Below are 21,268 nucleotides of genomic sequence, written 5' to 3'. Positions count from 1 at the left end.
GTGAATGTATGGACCAGCCCTTTAAACACTTATCAAAAGTTTTGATCATAGTAGTCCAATGAGGGAACACTTAGTTTTAATAAATTAAACAGTGTAATGATGAGCTAGCAGTCCAATCAGCGTGGTGCATCAGTTAAGCAATGTTTAATGCATTTTCCCTTCATTTTGCATTTCAGTTCTGAGTGAATTTCATCATTAAAAAGCTAAGCACTGAGAAAATGTATGGCTTAGCCAAGTATACTACTGAAATGCAAGCCAGCACAATCAAGCTTTTATAAAATCCAGTGTAGGCTAGTTCAACAAAATGTGATGTATCTATTTCTATTGCTACTGCAACAGTAACTATCATGCTTGCAAAACACTTTTCGCTAGCTTGTACCATTCAGAAACAAAGCATAAGGGAGTACACCTTATGTCTCAATATGTGCATTAAAGCTGCAGTCGGTAACTTTTGGGGTTTGCGTCTGCAAAAATCTGGTCCAATCAGTGCTGGGCTGTGCCACAGTGTTGTTTTGTGTTGAAAATGTAAAAAATATATAATGAGCGAGTACATCATGAATCCATTTTCCAAACCGTGTTTTTGTCTTATCCTGAATCACTATGGTACACCTATAATAAGTGTTTATATTCGGACTATTTTAGTCTGGTTGGGGTCGGCAACGCTGCAGAGTAGCACAGTACCTGCGTGACTCGCCATAGATGTAAACAGAGAGAAGTAGCTCCGGCTACAATGTTCTTCCGCCAGACGCAAGCCCCAAAAGTTACCGACTGCAGCTTTAACATTCTGTATTTATATTTATCCATTAATCAGAATTTCATCCAAAGTGACTTACAAGTTAGGAAAATCAATGTTTTTATTTGAGCAAATACTTACGAGTTGTGGCCGTGCCAACCAGTGGTGCGCTTCTCTGGCTATTTAGTAGGACAAAGATCTTTATGATGTATTCTGTGCCTGGTTTCAGACCTGTTATTAAAATATCACAGTATGGTCGCATAGTGCATTTTAAATTTTGTTTCACAAGCCTAATTTACTGACATCTATTTATACCACATTTGGTATTCTGGGTCTTACCAGTGATGGTGGCATAGTTCTGGCCAACATTTGGGCGGGGTGTAAGCTCATGAGGCGAACCACCTGATTCTTCATAAGTGATGTAATATCCTGTAATTTGTGTTGAAGGGGCTTGCCAAGTGAAGGAGATGGAATTGGGGGTCAGCGAGGTGAACTGGAGGTTAGTCGGAGATGGAACAGCTGGCCGAGCTGTGACAATATAGGACAAAAATAAAGTTTAAGGTCTTACTAGGAAATTTAAATCAGTTCATTTTCAGACTTAATGCATTAGCATTGATACAGTATATTACTCTTTCCACACTGGCAGATTTGTTTAGTTGTACCTGTGTTCACAGTCATTGTGAAAGGAGGGCTTCGAGTATTTCCATTTAGTGTGTACATGTTGACCACATACATGATGCCAGGCTGCAAACCTGAGGCATGGAATACATTTTTTTTTCAATAAACAGCATTACTCCCAACATGTTAAAAAAAAAAAAGTTATAAAAAACATTTTTGTGTTTATCCAGACTAAACAGAATGAAACATTTACAATAAACTAACATGGTAACCCCATAGATTTTAGACACTACTGTGATGGTAATAAAATGTTAATCTTTAAAGTAACTTTGAATACAATATAAATACCAAATACCATGGAAGTTTATAATATAAGAGCTTGTTTACTTTTTGAGCAAACAGTGCTTAACCATTGATGTTGAAACAGATGGACTATAAGGGGCTATTTATGGATTGTACAGTAACCTACCAGTGACAACGTAGGTACGGGTGTCAGCAGGAATAGTCTGCCTGAAGGTGGGGTGACCTCCAGTTTTGGGTGTGGCTTCAATAAGGAAACCTGTCATTGGCTCATTATTGACAACTCGCCATGTAAGAGTGAATGAAGTGTCTTTCACATCAGTGATACGGACTCGACGAGGAGGGGTTATATCTGCGGAGTCAATGAGATTATAGTTTCCATTTAATATAGGAAAACTACTAAAAATCACTCTACTTGTAATACAGTATATGGGTAACCCACTTACTGTCAGCGGTGGTGCATTCTCCAGTGAGAGGAGAACTTCTGTCTGAACCTCTCAGTGCATAGACATGAACTTCATAAGCAGTGGCCACCTGGAAGTAAACAACAGATATTTAAGCCAGAAATGTTCAAGTCACGATTCAGTAAATAACTTTTCTACTTTTACTTGTGCCTGCAAAGATTAAATGTATTTGTAAATTACAAGAAGGTAGACCTATTACCATAAGCCCAGGCACTAAGACTTGTGTGGAGTCTGGTGCAACATTCATTTCTTTGGCTGGGACATAATGGTTCTTCGGTGATACCACCACACGATAGCCAGAAAGCCTAGCATTGGGTGCTTGCCATGCCACGACAAAAGAAGATGGACTAATGTCGGAGAACTGTATATTGGTGGGAGCAGGGACAGCTGGGAAAGGTAAAGGGACAAGAATCAAGACGGTTCAGGACAGGGACTCAACCCTATTATCTAACTGACTAGCTTGAAAAGCTAAGTTGAATTCAGACAGGTCATACCAGTGGGCTGAGTCTCCTCATGGGTAGTTTGCTGAATGCCCTCAAGAGTACGGACTGGATTACGTCCTTTCATGGGAATGACTTTAATGTTGTACATGGTTCCTGGGCGCAGACTTTGGAGGACCACGCTGTTATCACGACCACTTACAGCTGGTTGGTACTCCCTTTCTCCCTCCTCTGGACTAGAGTACAGAACCCTGTAGGAGGTCACTCCTGGAAACCGTGAAACATCCCATGTCACAAGCATGGAGGTGGAGTCCACATCAGAGAAGGTCAGATCTCTTGGATGCTGTAAATTTGCTAGAGAGTTAGAAGGAGAGAGTTAAGGGAGTATATACAGTATAAGGTGGCGTTGCATAGTGGCTAAAGCTCAGCACTGTTAACTGGAAGGTTGCTGGTTCGAGCCCCGTAAGGAACAACAATGAACTCTAATCATTGAGCTCTTGAGAAAGTCCTTAAATCCAAGTTGTTTCAATGGGGCAAGTTTAACATGATTTCAATGGTTAAAAAGTTAGGTAGGTTAAGAAATCTAAAAAAACACTAACCTGTCGTAGCTTTCTGGACCACTGGGGTGCTCTCTCCTTCTTGGGTGAGAGCAATCACATTAATTGTATATTCCACTGTGGGCACCAAGCCACGGATGGTCATTTCTGTACGTTCTGAAAATGCAGAAATAGAATAGTTATTACATCAAGTCCAAGTACTGAACCTGATCTTCCAAAATTAACTTCAAGGTTATGAGTAGTAATAAATGATGATAAAAGTTAAAGAGCAAGAGATGTCTCACCAGGGCCAACCAGCTCAGAGAATGTAGGACCTTGCCCACCCTTGGGCGTCCCTGTTACTCTGTAGCCTGTGATGGGACCTCTAGCTGGGCTCCAGCGGACAGTTAAGGCATTGTCTTGAATATCAGTAACATCTATATCTGATGGGGATGGAACACCTGAGAGTGGAGAAAAAACAATACAGTCACAAGAAATTTGTGGCAAGCTAATGGTCAGACACTGTAATAGATATAGATGTCTTGTTGAGCATGAGAACTTACTTCCACCTGCAGTCCTGTGTGTGATGATGACTGGTGTGCTGGAGGCTGGGCTGTCCCCTCTGCCTGTCACAGCATACAGCGTGATGGTGTAATCGGTGTCTGGACGCAGGCCCTGGATGGTGGCAGTTGATTGTGTTCCTGGAACAGTGAACTCTCTGGGTGCATCTCTTTCACCTAGGAGTCAATGAGTAGGAATCAGCTGCATTTACAAGTTGAAGCAAACTTGCAGAAACGGAACACAACACCACAAAAACACTTCGTCATACCTATTTCACCATGTGTGATCTTGTAGTAGCGTACAGTGACTGCAGGGGCATCCCAGGAGATGGTGATGCTAGTGGGAGTGGAGGACGTCACGGCCAGGTCAGTGGGAGCATCAGAGACTACAGGAAGAAACAAGATTTGCATCATACCTCACAAATATGTCTAAACAAATCCTTAATTTTTTAACCTCTCACCAGTTGCTTGAGTTCCAGTAAGTGGCAGACTCTCTTTATTGCCACTGACAGCATAAATATAGACAGTGTATTCTGTCTCAGGAGCCAGGTTCACCAGTGTGAAGTAATTTCTCGTCGGGGGAAGTCTCTCGTCTTTAGCACGCCCACCACTGGTTGGCTGATAGCGTAGACGGTAACCTGTAATGACGGCACGTGGAGCCATCCAGTGCACAGTAAATGAGTTGGTGGAGACATCAGAGAAGTCCAGATTTGTCGGGGAGTCCAATTCTGTGTGGATGATGGGAACAAAATTAAATGGAGGAGCTGAAGGACTAGAACAGAGAGTGGTAAGAAAACTATGAACTGAACACCATTTCTTATATCCGAATACGTACTTGTTTTCTGAATACCAGTTACAGGTTCACTCTCTCTGTCATCATAGACGCACACTACTTTTACCAAATACTCTGTATTTGGCAGCAAGTCTGAATCGAGAAAAATCAGAATCATAAGGTTAAATGTGTTTAGACTGCAAGATGCACATGGTTGAAATTAAGATCTTTAGATGAAAGCATCAGTAAACCCTTACTCTGAAGCAGGAAGTTATTGATGCCACCTCCTACATTGACTTCCTGAGTGTCGTCATCATTTTTTGTGGGATGGTAGCGGATGACAAAGCGGCTAATTTCAGATGGCTGAACAGAAGGGGAAGTCCATGACACACGCATGGAGTCTGAGCCCACATCAGCAAAGTTCAGGTTTGTGGGGGCTGGAATAGCTAAACAAGAGGGGATTGAGAGACAGTGAACTTATAAATGGAGTCAAAACTTTATCAGCATAAAAATAAATAGCTAAGAAATGTGTTATTTGACCTTTTCTTATTTACATGAATCAGGAATACAGTAAATACAAACAATATGATACCCCACCAAGTGGAAGTTATTATAGTGCATTCCCCAGAAATGCAAATGCAAACATACACGTAGAAATGCATCAATATCCAGATATAAGCATATGATTGATTCAAAAAGCTGCATTGAGTTTGGGAAACAGCAAATTGTTAATCTTGGCTAGCCGGACTTGTAAGTAATGAAATGAAGTGGCTTGAGTGAATGATGTTTGAGGGATGAGGGTCTCAGCCTCTCGTTTATGTCCATATTCTCCATTCCTTTCCCTCTTCTTTTACCCCCTGCTCTCTTTAATGTAATAAGAAACCTATGTAGGATAATTCACCAGTTTGGGTTTGCTGTGTGATCACCGAGGGCACACTCTCCGCCTCATCTGTAATGGTGGACACACTGATGTCATAATTGATGCCTGGCTCCAGTCCACGAATGGTATAATAGCTGACGGAGGAGTTCACCACGTCCTCAAAAATGGGAAAACTCTGGCCGGCCGTAACAACCATAATATGGTATCCAGTAACTGCTGGGTAATTTAGCGGAGTCCATCTAATTCCGATTGTGGTATCCGTGAAATGAAATAAGATGAGATCTGAGACCTTGGGCACATCTTTAATTGGTTTACAAAGTTGCATTTATGGGAAAGGGAGAGAGAAGACGAGACACACAGAAGCAATGACAATGACAAATTAAGACAAGCAGCAAATTACTGTTCTCATGCCATCAGTGCTAACAAATGATTAATCATTAGAAGAGACGTGCACACAATAATGTAAAATAAAAAGGCTTTTGATTTGAATTAGTCATACAACAAAAAAGAGAAAGTACCAAGCTCTTATCTAGCGACTATTAAATTCAATAGATATTTTCAAACATTTATAACCAAAAGTGAAACAGCCATGCTTGTTGAGAATTACACAATTATTTTCATGATGCACAAACAGATTAAACAACACCAAAGACTTATTGGAAAGAAGAAATTACTGGATTTTATTAGAAATTTATATTCTAATATATTAAATCCAGCTGTCTTTATGGATCTTTGCAGGGTTACTAGAGATACAGGATTACATGGTGAAGTAGATATAGCTCAAGGATGCTGATCTTTGGGCTGGAGACTGGTAGCAGGTTGGAGCCCTATGAGTTGTGAGCCATGAGTTATCACCATTGTGGCTAGCTAATAGACCTATTGATTTCACTTTTGATATTTCAGAAGTATACTTGTGATCAAGTCTATAATTCATATATGCTTTAAAAGCAGCAATTGGCATTTTTGTTGGCTGGTTGTCTTGAGAGGGTGAATTTCTAAATCTGTGGATCCATAATCAGGTGATTCTCTGGATCAGTCATGGTGGTTTTGATCCAGCAGAGCATGGCTTGAACTTACCTTTATTTATTGACTATAGATGGGGTCTTACCTTGTGTAACGGTGGTTGAGATAGGCTCACTCTCCAGATGGTTTTTAACAGTGTAGACACTGACATTGTATTCAACGCCAGGACTGAGGTTCTCCAGGGTACATGAGGTTTCATGCCCTCTCACATTCTCCTCTAACGTATTTCCACGCTGCCCATTGGTTGGTGTGCATGTCACTCTATAGCCAGTGATATCTAAGGGGATAAAATAGATATTGCAAGTATAAAAATAGAAATGAACACTTACAAAATAGTATAGCGACTGTAATAGGGTCCAAAGATGGTATTACCATCTGATTACCATATTCCTATACCATAGTATTATGAATATAAGATTCTTCAAAGAATACCATAATGGTATATTTTTTGGTAATACCATGATTAACAATGTATAAAATTACACACTAGAATTAGAATTAAATGCACTAAATGTAATAAACATCACAAACACTGGGAGAAAATGATGACTGAAAGAACAGATAATTCCTGGAAGAATTTAACCTGATTATTTGAAATGGTCACATACACACAGCCTACACAAATAGCCAAGGTCCACCAGCATGCTTCAAAGAAAGGGTGAACAAGGATAAGAAGTGGGTGTACAGTCAATATTTACCCGGACTTTTGGTGCTGCTCCATCTGACATTGAGTTCACCAGTGACAGGGTTAGACACCACATTTAGGTCAGTTGGTGGGGATAGGGCTAATGTGACAGCAAAGAGTAATGAAATCCTACATTAGAAAATGTATATAGTACTTTGAGCTGTATATTACAGGCTAGAAATCTCTATATTTGTTTAATCTCTTTTAGCAGATCTACTAGACCTCTTGTCTTGGTAGCTAGTAAAAAAAAATAAAAAATTACCTATGCATTTGAGTTCTAAGACCTTTGGACATTGTCAAATTTACTTGAATTAGACTTATCAGTAACTTACATGTCACAGCTTTGTTTGTGAAAGGGTTGCCATGCTTTCGGCCATTGAACAAGGGTTGCAAGCTATAGATATATTCCATTCCTGGAGTCAGACCAGAAAAGTTAATAGTGCCTTCTCCAGAGGTCACATCTCTGGGAGCCTCACCACCTTGGCTGGGCCTCACAGACATCTGAGAGAAGGACACAAAATCTTGAGTTTTTTTTTTTTTTTTTTTTTTCTGAAAATGTACAAGCAAAACCATGGTGATAACAGCTTATGGTAAAATATGGTAGCTGGTCCAAGTTGGTTTATCACCTTGAACAACAACTGTTCTCTAGGGCAACCTAGTGTTCCATCTATGGCCATTAATTACCAACTTGGACCAATTTTGTCAGTCATTAAGGACTAAATGCCGATGGGCGGGGCCTCTGGTGAGAAGAGGACTATTCGTCAATGTCTTTCTCTGGAGGCAGTGTTTATACAAACGACTGCACCTAGGTGGCGTCACCTTGCCCCAATAGATCCAAAACGAGACATTTTTGGAGCTTGATTAAATAAATGCTTTGTTTACAATGAGGATGATGTTTTAAGCTATGAAAACTTGCAGGATGTTTTAATAGTACAAAGACCTCTTATATGCCAAAAGATCAAGGCAAATTTGATTTCTCATGTCATGACGCCAAAGATGATGTATTTCCACATATTTCCACAATTCCTGAGAACAATATGCAAAATCTCTAAAGTGCCATCCAATATATATATATGTATTTTTTTATATTATTGTCTCGTTCTTTTCACCTGTATTAACTAATAATGTGGTAACCAGAAAATTGTTAATACAGTGTTTATACCCTATAGCTGAATCGTGGTACTGGGGTCCAGGTAACAATGATGGCTGTATCGGTGACATCTGTGCTGAATCGAGGAGCATTACCTGTTGGCTGAGCTGAAGAACAAAAGCCAAAAAAAAAAACAAAGAGGTTTCAAAATGGGCTCATGAGAGCACTATTACTCTATTGTTTCATCTCAGGAGAAAAGGTTGAGGGGTTACACACATGTTCTGAAGACGTTAGTGACTCCCTCACTGAGCGTGTTCCCTTTCTCTGAGTGCAGGGTGACTATGTACTCTGTGTCAGGCTGAAGGTCGGTGAGCTTGTATTGAGACTCGGTGGCAGGGAATCTCAGCTGTTTGGGGCTAGAGCTGCCCATGCTGATGAAGAGACGATAACCTGTGACCTGAGCTCTGGGGACAGACCAGATGACCAGAGTGCTGTCATCAGTGATGTCAGTGAACCGCAGGTCAGTAGGGGCATCAGGCTCTGAGAAGGAAATGTGGTGAAAAGTTGACCAAGATGCTATGTATAATATAAATGTTTGTATATTATAAGTTTTTAGCTTTTTTTAGATTCCGCTTCTTTTGTTAGTTGCAGTTTAGATATGTATAATATAAATGTTAACTATAAACAGATTCCGCTTCTTTTGTTAGTTGCAGTTTAGAAAATAGAATGGGTGCGCCCTTTAAGCCAACTTTTGAGCCGGCGTACGCACATTCTGGAGACAAACTCTGGCGACACCGATGGTGAGGTCGTGAACTGCAGTTAGATTGTAGAAAACGATTATAAGAATGAATGAACATTTAATTTTCACTCCATTTCATACGTTATATCCACATTATCATGAAGATTAAATCCAACAGTGTTATTTGTGCCGATTGTTTTTAGCTATATACATCTAGTAAAATCCAAACGTAATTCAAAATGTATTAAAAGTAAAATAAAATAATAATCAGCGCTGCCTTACAGTCACATTGTCACAACGGGAGCACAGGAGGACATGGCGCGAACATGTGATAGCCTACAGAATAGCATGAAATCCCCTTTTATTAGAGAACTGCAGAACACAGTGTAAAAAGGAAATATTTTCCTTAATGTACATAGCCTATATCATAAAATGTCAAAGTCTGCAAATACAGTCATGAAGCACAATCGCTACTCATCATCGTGTCCTAACTATTACGGTGTTCATTACAAAACCGTCAAGAAGCATGTGTTCACTATAACATTTTCGTCTAAATTTTTTCGCCCACAATTAATTAAGTGATTTTGTCAAGGTGTTAACGATCAGTTCTATTTGCTAGAAACATATTCCTAAATTCTCCGGTGACCCGGGTATGTAATGCTTCATGATGGCACTCCTGGCACTGTTGGAGGATTACGCTAATGGCAGAATAAGGAGAGAACGAGAACGAGTTTTCAGGGACCATGATGATTTCCTGGCCCATGATGATGACTGGGCTAATAAGCCGATTTTAGATTCCCTAGAGCTGTGCTCTTGGATCTATGTGCTGAATTGGGTCCAGTATTAGAGAGGGCAACACGCCGGAACCATGCCAATCCCAGTCCAAATACAAGTCCTCACCACTCTGGGGCTTCTTGGCAACCGGCTGTTTCCAGCGGGAATTGGCAGACAGGTAAATTAATAATATAAAAAAACTATAAGTAATCCTCACAATTTGGTCTCTAAGACCTTTTTGTATATGAAATAATCTATTGGAATCTATCATCTCACCCTATAGGTCTGGTATATCACAGCCGTCCCTGAGTGCCATAATATATGCCTCGGGTGGCAGACTTTTATACCATCCAGCAAAAGTGTGCAAAGATTGTCAGGGCGTGTGGTGTTTTGCACAATATAGCACTGAGAAACGGTATTCCTCTCCCTCCTGATCTCCCTCTACCCCAGCATTACGACCCCGAGCCACAGCCCCCTGGCCGACAAATCAACGAGTGCAAGATCCGTGGGATGTCATGCGTTTTTTAAAGAAAGGACAAAACAAGGTTCTTCCTTGGTTTAACAAGTTCTACTAAATATTTATTTAATTCGGAATGTCTAAATCATCAATGAATGCTTTCGTGGAGTTCAAAACGAGTACTATTGTTAGCTTCAAGAGAGAAAAGCAAAATCATGCAAAGCAGAAAAGAGTTTTCACAATTCTCATAAGGAAGTGTGTGTTTGGTAAAAAGACCTCAACTGGCAAGACGAACAGAAAGACACTCTCAAAACTTCCTTATAAGGTTGTTATGGCTCTGAGAAAGCACTAAAGCTCCCAGTTCAGGCATTTGCTAGAGTGAGCTCTCATCGAGAAGAGACAGATAACTGGCAGAATGGATCATCTGAACTCTTACCAGGCTGTTGCTCTCCAGCGGTGCTGACCTGTAGGACCAAAGGTTTGCTCTCCATGTTGTCTTCCACTGAGTAAATACTGACATTGTATGACAGTCCAGGTCGAAGGTCACCCAGTGTCACAAATGTTTGAGTCTCAGGGAGGATGAGCTCAGTACTGCTGCCCTCGACCGAGGGTGTGTACACCACACGATAGCCTGTGCAAACGCATTACAAGAAAAAAAATTGTTAACACCTATTCAACTATAAAGACAATTTTAATGCATGAATGTTGGCACACAAATGTTACCAGTTATAGGTGCTTGGGGTTTGGACCATCTGATTGTGATGGCTGTCTCCTGTACATTTGAGACCTCATAATTAGTTGGAGTGTCAGGTGCTGTGAATAGACAGACGAATAATTTGAATGTGCAATGCAATCTGATCTTTTAGTGGATGGATTTTAAATGTAGTAAATTCTAAAGGTTTCTTTTGTTGTCGTAACCAACCACTTCATGTGGCAACTTCAAACCAACAACAAAAATTGAGCAACAAAACAAACATGTCAGTATTGAACTTGCTGTTTGCTATGGAAATGCTTTGGAACTAATTCATGCCTGGTAGGAAATATTCATGGCTGTTTAATGATCTCAAAAAGTTCATTTTGGCACAGTGATGGATATCTTACCAGTAGTCTGAGTAGTTGTCAGGATGAGATTTGTATCTCCTTCTGGATTGACTTCAAAAACTTGGACGTTATACCTACGGCCAGGCAGAAGATCTTGAATGTTCACTGATGTAGATGTTCTTGGGAGGTCTGTCGAAAACAAAGGGTAATTATGAAGTCAATAAAATTTTACGAAGCCACTTTCAAATTTGAATTAATTATAATTGGACAAGATTGGTATTATAAATTTAGCTTCTTTAGCTCAGAAGTTGGAACTTTTCTTCTCACTGCTGTCCATTTGAGCATTACTATTTCTCCTATTCATTTTTTAACAAGTTGCATGTCTCCTACAATACTTACCAATCACATTTTGTGGGGCTCCATCTTCAGAGAGTTCATATTGCACTCTAAATCCAGACACTGTCTCGGATGCAGATACCCAGGAGATGACGAAGCTGCTGGAGGTGATTTCAGTAACGGACTCTGAGGTGTCCACTATTGGCGGAGGCTGGGTGGTCTCACCCTCTGTTTTTTCCACTGCAGAAATGGGAATATGCTGGATGAAGTTTTCATGTTTTATTTCAAAAGCAAAGTTTTTGAAATTCCTAAAGAAAGGAAAAGAATTGAACATCTACGTACGAGAGCCATACGTAGTGGTGAAGTCAAAGCGAGTGACCTCTCTCGGTCCGTAGCGTAGAATGCTGATCAGCTGACCTTCATAGGTCAAACCTGGTTTAAGCCCTGAAATAGTGTGTGAGTTGATGTGCCCAGGAATGGTTACCTCCTTCCAGGGTGTCCGTGTGTTTTTCTGGAAAAGGAAAACGTTACACACTGAAAAATATAGAAGCTAAAACATCAATCTTGTTCAAAGAGGTGAATCTGTGGTAAAACTGTAGCAGACATATTTTTTTTCCTTTACTTGTTAAACAATTCTGCTTTATTTACGGTTTTGAAATAGCTTGACAAAGAGTGGTTATTTTAATAAAGGCCAGTTTGTTAAAAGTCTCTTGACATTTAAAATCAAGAAAATTGAAAGTACATTCCAAAAATATTTTTGAATGTACATTGGCCTGCAAAAATAAAATATTGTCCAAACACAGCTTCAGACAAATTGCAATAAAAAAGGCCCTGACAGAGGGAAAAAAAAATAAAAAATCTGAAACGCCTCTTTCTTTTAGTAAAATGCACAGTTTTGCAACTTTCCACTGAAGTCAATGTTTCATCGTATCAGACTGAAGAGTAAATTTGTGTTTTTAAGTTCAAGGACTGTAGCTTGTTTGTGTATGATGAAATCTCATCCTGTGCTTTTAGCATAGGTGATCATCCCTTGCAGACAGAGTTACACAAACATTCAATGAAGGGACAAAATGTCTCTCATTCCAGGAATCTGGATTACAGTCAATGCTTTTGTACTCTACTTTATCGACATAAATTGACACTAAAACTATATCACCATAAAAATCCAGCCCTGAAAATCCTCATAACGTGAGACTGCAAAACACAAAGACTTACGACTCTCCACTTGAGGATATATTGCGTAATGTGGGCAGACGGGGGAGCGTTCCATTGGATGGGATGGGAATTTGGCTGATTTCCAGCTTCTGTGATGATGACCCGAACAGGAGCTTGAGGAGGAGGATAAAAAATTGTGATTGTTAACTGATTAGATAGTTTCATATTGTAAAGGGCATTTACTCTGCACCTGTATTTAATATAGCATATGAGACAAAATGGGGGATAAACTGAAGGAAAGGAAATTAAAGAAAGGAGAAAAGTCTTTAAAAACAGTCCATTTTGTATTTGAAAAAAGTTTGGATAAGACAGCTGAATCTGCTGTTTGGCCATGTCTGAAAATGGATGATTGCATGGGTGCGGTGTTAAAAATCACACCCGGCCATAACATTCTGCACCCACTTTAGCCTTTATTATCCCCAGGCCTTCTCAGAGTTTGGTTAACAGCTGCATGCAATTCAAGGCAGTGAGGTCATTATGAACAATTCTAATGTCCTCTTCACCTCTGGCAGAAAACATATCAGCCTTTGTGGTGTCAAACCAAAATTACACAAAACAGTAAGATGGTAACCCAGATACAAATTCACAGTGGCCCTTCAAAAGTATGACCTTCAATATACAGTGCTAAAGACAATAATTTACAGATGGTCTGAGTGCGGCTGTTCTTTTTTGGTTCTGTGAAGTTTGTAAAAATACAGCTCACACTTTCCTCAAAAAAGGCCAAAAGCTAACAAACGGCAACCTGTCTTACATTACTACAGGCTATTTGGTTGCACAGAATCACAGATGAACAGCAGACCATATTATTAAAAGCTATGGATGGTATTTGAGAATCACATTTGATATTTTTCACAATTGCGCCGTAACCACAAACAAAAATAAAACTTTGCAAGGGCTCTAACACAATGGTGCTCAAAGGCAGGATTGTCAATGAAAAACAATTGTTTCTCACATCACGATATCATATGGCTAAACTTAATGGTACTTTCTAAAGCTTGGCAGCCCCAGTTACTTTATCTACTTTTTTTATAAATAAAAGAGCAATCTGGATATTCTGCTAAATCCATGTTCCATGGAAGAAAATAAAATATACATAAACACCTGTCCTATCTGGCTAACTTTAAATGGTTAATGTTCCCCCTGTAGAGGTTGACATCTGCTGAATTTCAAAGAGATTGTTGATAGTAAACGACAGACGAGAAATCCTTCAGTGGGACCATTTGAGACTTTATAAATATATATATATATATAAAATAAACATGCATAATCAACTGTTAGTCAAGTTAAAGGAGGGTAATTGCAGGAAAGTGACTGTTGGCAACAACAGATGTCCTGTTTCTTGCCTTTGAATTCACAGTCATTTTTAGTTCTGTTAGATGGGTCTTGTTTTTTTTTTAAGTAGTGAGGTCTCTTACCGGTAGACTGCAGAGGCTCACAGGACAGTTCACCGATGCCGTTACCATAGCAGGAACATCTATACGGGACACCTTGGATGACCTTGTTCCATGTCTCGCCAATCTGGTAGAACCCCTTTGTCTCGGGTTCCTGGCACTGGTCTAAAGAAAAAGATTAAATGATTTTTGTAGACAAAGTAAAAATAGTCTTTCTTTCATTACAACTCTAACATGTGGACAAAAACTATTGTTAAAATCAAGTCTGTTCAATTTGAATTGAAGGAAACATGGGCCATTCACGCTGTAAAATACTTTGAACATATAAAAGGAAGTTCTGACATTTTGAGAAAAAGGTTAGAAAAAGAAAAGAAAACAAAACACTGAACGTAGCAGCAAAATTAAAGAGTGCCGGCTTACCGATGGCATCACATTTCCAGCGACCACGACCTTGGCCAAAACATGTGCAGTTCATCATGTAGCCCTGGTCATGACGCTTATCAAAGGTCTCGTTAACATCATATGTCTGTCCATTCACAACGCACTGGTCTGAAATAGGGAATATATTTTTTTTTTAGTAACTTTACGATGACTACGAGTGACAAAAAAGGAGATCTGGAAGCAATTTGGGAGATCTGCATCCTTTATACTCCCAATTTTAATTTGTAGACAGAACCTACATAGTTTTGGACACTATCTAAAGACTGGCAAAGACCTTTATATTGTTAATTCTAATAAAAAATATTATTTCAAACAAAACAAATTCTGTTCTTTTGAAAGAATCCTAAAATGTGCATTAGGGTTTCCTATAAATATTAAGCAGCAAAACCATTTTAAACAGGGATAATAAACAGAAATGTTTCAAATCAACATATGAGAATGATTTCTGAAGGATCATGTCACACTGACGACTGGAGTAATGACACTGAGAATTCAGCTTTGCCAGAAATTTTTAAATCTATTTTAAACTATTTTAAACTGTAATAACTTGATGAGCATAAATCTCATTGTACATAAAATAAAGTATGCATAAGAATTTATATTCCACGTATTTTTTATTTACTATATTTCATAATGTCATGTCATAATCTAATGTCATGTCTAGAACAACTTTTTGAAATATCAGTGGTATATTTGTAAGATAAATGTGTTTGAAAACATCTAATGACCTCTGAGCTGAGTGTGGGAAATGCAGTTCCACTCTCCACGTCCGTTGCCCTGGCAAGTGCAGCGCATCATGTGACCAAGCGTGTCATGGCGTTTGTCCCACTCATCACCCACACGGTACATGACATCATTAACGGTGCAGACTTCCTCATGAGCTGGATTAATATGAAGAAAGGGAATTTATGATTGCATAAAATCCATCCAAATACTTACAGCAAGCACATCTATTCTGAATGCACATAATGTTCCATGTTCATTCTGGTCTCATTCTCCCTGGAACTCAGCCAGGAACTTTGTCTGGTCTGGACCGGAGCCAGGCTTAAAACCCTGACAAGGGCGGACCCCATAGATCCAGCCAGCGGAGCCACAAATCAGTACCCCATTACATGGCCTTAAAAACTCCAGCTCCCTTAATAGCTCTTAAATACATCTCGAGAACTCATTTGCAGGCCACTGAGTGTCATGGCCTGAGCACATAAATGACCAATTAAGGCCAATATAGCTATAAGTGTCTATAAAACCTGACTTCAGCTGAATGCATTAAAAAGAACCAATATTTTAAACATATAACAACACATAGTGACACAATGAGTACATGAAAACTATATTGTGACTGTATAAAAGGGACTTTTATGCATCAATGTGCTGAAATCTATCAGTTTTTACAGTGTTTTCAAATTGAAGTAAAGTTTTAATGTGCAAAATATGTCTTTTTTAACCTATTAATTAGTGCTGTCAAACAATTAATCGCATTCAAATTAAAGTTTTATGTGTGTGTACTGTGTATATTTATTATGTATATATAAATAACACACACAGATAAAGTATATATTTTGAAAATATTTCCATGTATATATTTATATTCATATAATTGATATTATATATAAATATTTTAAATGTATAAATTTTACAGATTTTTCTTAAATATATAAATGCATGTGTGTGTATTTATATATACATAATAAATATACACAGAACACACACGTATATTATGTAAACTAAAACTTTTATTTTGGATGCGATTAATCACAGTGCTACTATTAATGTATCTCCACTGTCAGGAATCATTTCCTCTGTTATCCTTTGAGGAAATAACTTCATATTGTAGTGAAAAAAGTCAGTACTGCTGTAGGGGAACTGCTTAGTACAACTTTGCAATTTCTAAAAGAAGAAAAATTGACCGAAAACAATTAAACATGCTCACCAGCCATGGGACAAAATCCGTATTTCCGATCTGAATCATAGTCAGTAGTGGTACCACACCACTTCATGCTGTCACGACGGCCGTCAGATGTGCAGTCTGTGTAGTTGCGTCCATTATACTTGAAGGGAAACTGGCACAGAGCACCATTAGAGTTTCCTCCACGAGTCGTCACAAGCTCTGAAGGACCAAAAAAGGAAATCAGACAAACCAAGAGTGAAATCTTGAACCATTACATTAATCTGCATCCTAGTGAAAATCTGTTATATGCTGGTTTCGACCAAGGCTTTGCCCCCTTGATCAACCAGTTTTACCAAGAAGACCATGTAGTGTGGCTATGCTGGTTGAAACCAACTTAAACTACCTAGTTAGCTGGTTTAAGTCAATGTATTCAAGATGCATAAAGAAAGAAGCTCTGAGATGCCCTTACGGTTCTTTCGGGTACAGAATGAGTACAAGCCGTCACTATCATAGTCAGATGTAGTACTGCACCATAACTGCCCATCTGTTCGACCCTCAGAGATGCAAGAGTAATAGGTGTTCCCACTAAAAACAAATGGGAACACACATGGCTGCCCACCGGAGTTGCCACCGTAAACAAAGGACTGTCCATCTGCGTAAATCAAAGAGAGAACAACTTTAATAATGGCACTGGGGTGACTCGAATATTTAAAACATTTTAACTTGTATACTTGTTTGGGAGATAACCACTTTGCACCTAAACAGTTCCTGTAGCTCAAACAATAGAGCATGGCAAAATTGGGTTTGATTCCCAGGAAATGCATGAACTGGTAAAAAAATATGTTTTATAATATGTTATTCGCTTTGGATCAAGCTTCTTCCAAATGCATAAATCTAAAGGTTTTTGCCTTTTTATGCACAGAAGTAGTAAAAAAAAATGACAACAAATGGATGAGAAACAACTTAAACCTACATTGGTCACATGCCCTTCAAGGTTTCCAAGAACTGGTTAACATAACAAGTGTACTAAATTTTCCTGAATCCCTAAATTCGGTTGAAATAGGTAAAGGTCACCTTGCTCTTCGCAGCTGATTCCTCCTCCAACACAAGTGCAAAGCATCTCCTTGCTGCCCTGACTTCTGATCCAGCTCATGCCATTTGAATAGTACACACCAGAATCAGTTTTACAGTCACCCTCCTCCAGAAGTTCAGCCAGGACATTGACTTGGTTTATCACTGGTGAAACCCTTTGAGTTGAGGAAGAGCCAGAACCTAGTAACAAAGACAACAGAGACAAGCTGTTGAAGCTTATAGCAAAAATCCCTTGGGATAAATGTGCTTTAGGATCTAGATTTTGTTTAGCCGCATTTCCACCACTGGAACTTTACACAGGGGCTGGTACTCGGTGTGTTTCCACAGCAGGAACCAGGATCTAAATAAAGTTCCGGGTAAAAAAAAAATTATTTATAAAGACAGCGCCTATTTGTTTCGCCGATTTCGGAGACGATCAGCTCCATGCGATCAGTGGGAGCTCAGTGCTCATGTATCCGCCTAGAGCAGTCTCAACTCAGCTAGTCCCTCTGACATTTGCCGCTGGCTCTGATGTCTCTTTAGTGGCTAAACATAAAATGTAATTAGTTTTGGGTAAATCTAACAGGTAATCTTTGGTCTTTATTTAATTTATCTATATGTTAAAATGAAAATAAACAGAGGCAATTGATATAATATGTCGTTTTATTGTAATGTAGGCTGTATATATACACATTTCCCTGAATGAAGTACATTTCTGCGGCTAGTTCCTGGGGAAAAAAAGTTCCTGGTACAATTGTTCCGGGTAATTTCGGTGGAAACGCTGCATCTTATTTTATTTGTCATTCCTTGGAATTCCCATTTGGATTCTTTCAGATTTTTTAATTTTTTTTATTTTACAGTAGATGTTCCAGTAGGTTTCCTTTAATTTATGTAATGAACATCTGGGCTGCTACACACTTATGCTACATATCATCTTGGCAAATTTGGCCTTCACTTTAGCAAATGTTGCACCTTTCATTGGCTTTAGTGTGATCATGTGAGCATTAACTCACAAAAGCATGGAGAATTGGAATTTAATAATGCAATTACGCATTTCCATCTATCTGACAGCAGATTTTGTACACATACCAATGGCGGGTGTTGCATGGGAAGCAGCATGTCTGTCACACTTCCATTCTCCACGACCGTTGCCTGTGCAAAGACACTGCAGAGCGTTTCCATTGGAGTCAGTTTTAGTCCAGGTCTCACCAATACGGTATGAGGTTCTAGTATCCTGGTCATTACAGCGGTCTGAAAAAGACAATGAAATGAGCTAAGGTAAAACAAATGGCACATTGCAAACATGGAAAATCCTCTTTACTAAGATACATTCACATTTATTCATCCAACCCTTTTTTTTCCCACTTTCGCTTGGCACAAGCTTGTTTAGGAAACACCTCCACACCGCCACTCTTCAGTAGGTTGTCTTTATTTATAACCCTGATGAAGTGTTTTCCGACACTTTCCAAGCAGAGAAGGTGAAGGAAGTGAAGATCGTAATAGTGTTTGTTCACGCCCTCCACTTCCTTTCACTGCAAGATTTCAACTTCAATAGGCCTGGAAAGTGAACACTGTAATTTTCCTTGTGCATGCTCCCATCCAGTTATACAGAGTTTGCATCTCTGCAGAGCTCATTCTGGTAATTATGTAATACGGGTGTGTCATGCAAATAACTACAAAGTCATGAAAGGACACATGGAAAGTTGCTGTGCTTTGGAGAAAAAAAACAGGACCTTAGAAATAAGTAGGCGTCTACTGAGCAACAAATACAACAAAAAGGCGCTTCTACTGACACTGAAGACATGCAATATTGAAAACAAACTCTTACTTCTGGAGGTGCAGGTGATGCGTCCGTTGCCCTCTCCCAGACAGGTGCAGTCTACTATCATCCAGGATTGGTAGGGTTTCTGCCATGTCTGACCAACCACATATGAAGCTCCTAGCGAGTCATCATAGCAACGCTCCGCTGTGAAGATACAATAAATTTAGCATCTTGTTCTATCCACTTGGGTGTGGCATGCCAAATTTCCGAAAAGAGTCGCATGTAATTTCATCTCAATGTGCATATACACATAACCAACCAAGCAACAAACAAATAACAGGGCATTTAAATACATACATACATAAAGAATGTGCATAACATTTCTAAGGAATTAAAATTTAATGCAATTTTAAAATTGTTTAAAAGAAATCCTTAAATAGTTATACCTGCTCTGTAACTGTTTGCAGAGCTTGATTAGCCTGTTTATACAGATTTACAGGAATAGCTATTTGCAAAATGTTTGCAAAGACAAATGCACAGTACGCATAAACACTGACTCACCAACTGGTTTACAAGTCCACTCTCCCTTTCCATTGCCAAGGCACACGCATTCAAGCATGTAGTCTCCAGTGTCGTGTGGTCGTGTCCAGGTGTCTCCGATTCTGTAGGAATTTCCTCCTTCATGGCAGCGATCTGTAAACAAGAAAAATAGGATAGTTTAGTATGTTTTTTTTTTTTAATGTACAATTTTTCTTTCTTTTTTTTTCTTTTTTTTTCTTCTTCTTCTTCTCCTTTCTTGGACTTACTTGCGATGGTGCAGCTAATTTTGCCTTTGCCGGACCCAATGCAGGTACAGTCCCATATCATGCCATCCTTCGGTCGCTCGTAAGTCTCTCCGACTCGGTAGGAGCGCGCATTGATTTTGTCATAACACGTCTCCTCGGCTACAGGTGACAAAAACGTGCAGATAAACCATATATATCTCCACCTACATCATACTGCAAATGGATCACCAAAATAAATCTTCACATTAAATGCACAAAATTACCAAACAACTCGTTCGGCGCGCATACAGTACGTGCGTAATTGCGCATTCTTGCGCACTCAAAGTAAAATGTAAATGCAAACTTAAACATAATCTCAGAAGCTCAGAATAAAAAGATCTGAATGATAAAAACACTCACCTGCAGGTTTGGATTTACACTTGACCCCTGAAGCCCCCTCACAAGTGCAGATGAGAGTGCTCTCCATGTACTGACGCTCCCACTGATCTTTCATTCTATAAAATCGACCGTTGTCGTTGCAGCCAGCTGAAGTTAAAAAAGACACTTTTTACCACGCTTTCTTTCTCTTTCTTTCTTTCTTTTTTCCTTGTACAGTGGTATTATTTATAATATAAATATGTAGATATAATGTTTTGTTAACACTAAATTTCAAAGATAATTTTTTTCCTATTTACATGCATTATTAGCATTTTGGCTGTTTATTAGTATTTATAAAGCACATATTAATAATGCCTTATTCTGCATGGCCGTATTCTACATCCCATAATCCTACCCCCTACCTACATTTAACGTCCCCCTTACTAACTATTAATGAGCAGCAAATTCTGGGTTTACTGAGGCAAAAGTTAATAGTTATTTAGTTAAAAGTGAAAATTGGATCTTAAAATTACGTATGCCCTTTTTTCGCCCCAAATGAATAACCTGATGAACTTACTTTCATGGATTGCTAAACTCCTGGCTTCCTCGTAGACCGGGTCCAGACGGATTTGTTGCTGCGATTGTCTTTTACTTTTCCCTGCAGATTGTGGCATACAGTGGACAGATCCCCCGATGCACAGCAGGAGCAGAAGCCTCTTTACTGAGATACGGGTCATTTTCACCCGCTACGGAGAACAAGTGTGTCAATGTGCAGTGTTTTCTGTTGCGCACTAAAGAGGAAGGCGCGGAGAGGTTCGCCGGGCTGATTGTCTTTGCGCACGGTTGTATTTCAACTGCCCTTCCCTGACTGTACTGAACCTCCGCCGTCCAGCTGATGTGGGACGAGTGC

The 21,268-nt window shown here is 39.3% G+C and overlaps 1 protein-coding gene across 1 annotated transcript in view; it reads right to left on the bottom strand.

Moving 5' to 3' along the window:
* LOC109104153 (fibronectin-like) overlaps positions 1–21,268 on the bottom strand; it is a 26,079-nt gene extending 4,811 nt beyond the window's left edge. Inside the window, 38 exon segments of the mRNA XM_042717001.1 lie at positions 875–964; positions 1,073–1,261; positions 1,396–1,485; positions 1,821–2,003; positions 2,098–2,185; positions 2,315–2,502; positions 2,610–2,909; positions 3,155–3,268; positions 3,397–3,552; positions 3,655–3,828; positions 3,921–4,037; positions 4,113–4,379; positions 4,487–4,576; positions 4,681–4,869; positions 5,325–5,603; positions 6,412–6,603; positions 7,025–7,111; positions 7,344–7,512; positions 8,174–8,268; positions 8,378–8,717; positions 10,377–10,702; positions 10,795–10,884; positions 11,173–11,301; positions 11,512–11,688; positions 11,791–11,959; positions 12,664–12,776; positions 14,079–14,219; positions 14,475–14,603; positions 15,224–15,376; positions 16,426–16,602; positions 16,853–17,035; positions 17,458–17,655; positions 18,544–18,705; positions 19,283–19,420; positions 19,778–19,909; positions 20,023–20,160; positions 20,401–20,526; positions 20,936–21,268. Coding sequence (XP_042572935.1) covers positions 875–964; positions 1,073–1,261; positions 1,396–1,485; positions 1,821–2,003; positions 2,098–2,185; positions 2,315–2,502; positions 2,610–2,909; positions 3,155–3,268; positions 3,397–3,552; positions 3,655–3,828; positions 3,921–4,037; positions 4,113–4,379; positions 4,487–4,576; positions 4,681–4,869; positions 5,325–5,603; positions 6,412–6,603; positions 7,025–7,111; positions 7,344–7,512; positions 8,174–8,268; positions 8,378–8,717; positions 10,377–10,702; positions 10,795–10,884; positions 11,173–11,301; positions 11,512–11,688; positions 11,791–11,959; positions 12,664–12,776; positions 14,079–14,219; positions 14,475–14,603; positions 15,224–15,376; positions 16,426–16,602; positions 16,853–17,035; positions 17,458–17,655; positions 18,544–18,705; positions 19,283–19,420; positions 19,778–19,909; positions 20,023–20,160; positions 20,401–20,526; positions 20,936–21,095 — 6,238 coding nt within the window. The 5' untranslated portion in view covers positions 21,096–21,268.

The sequence above is a fragment of the Cyprinus carpio genome, chromosome B1 (assembly GCF_018340385.1).
Source record: "Cyprinus carpio isolate SPL01 chromosome B1, ASM1834038v1, whole genome shotgun sequence".
NCBI classification, from domain to species: Eukaryota; Metazoa; Chordata; class Actinopteri; order Cypriniformes; family Cyprinidae; genus Cyprinus; species Cyprinus carpio.
Note: the sequence above shows the minus strand (reverse complement) of the source record. Positions and strands in the feature narration are given on the sequence as shown.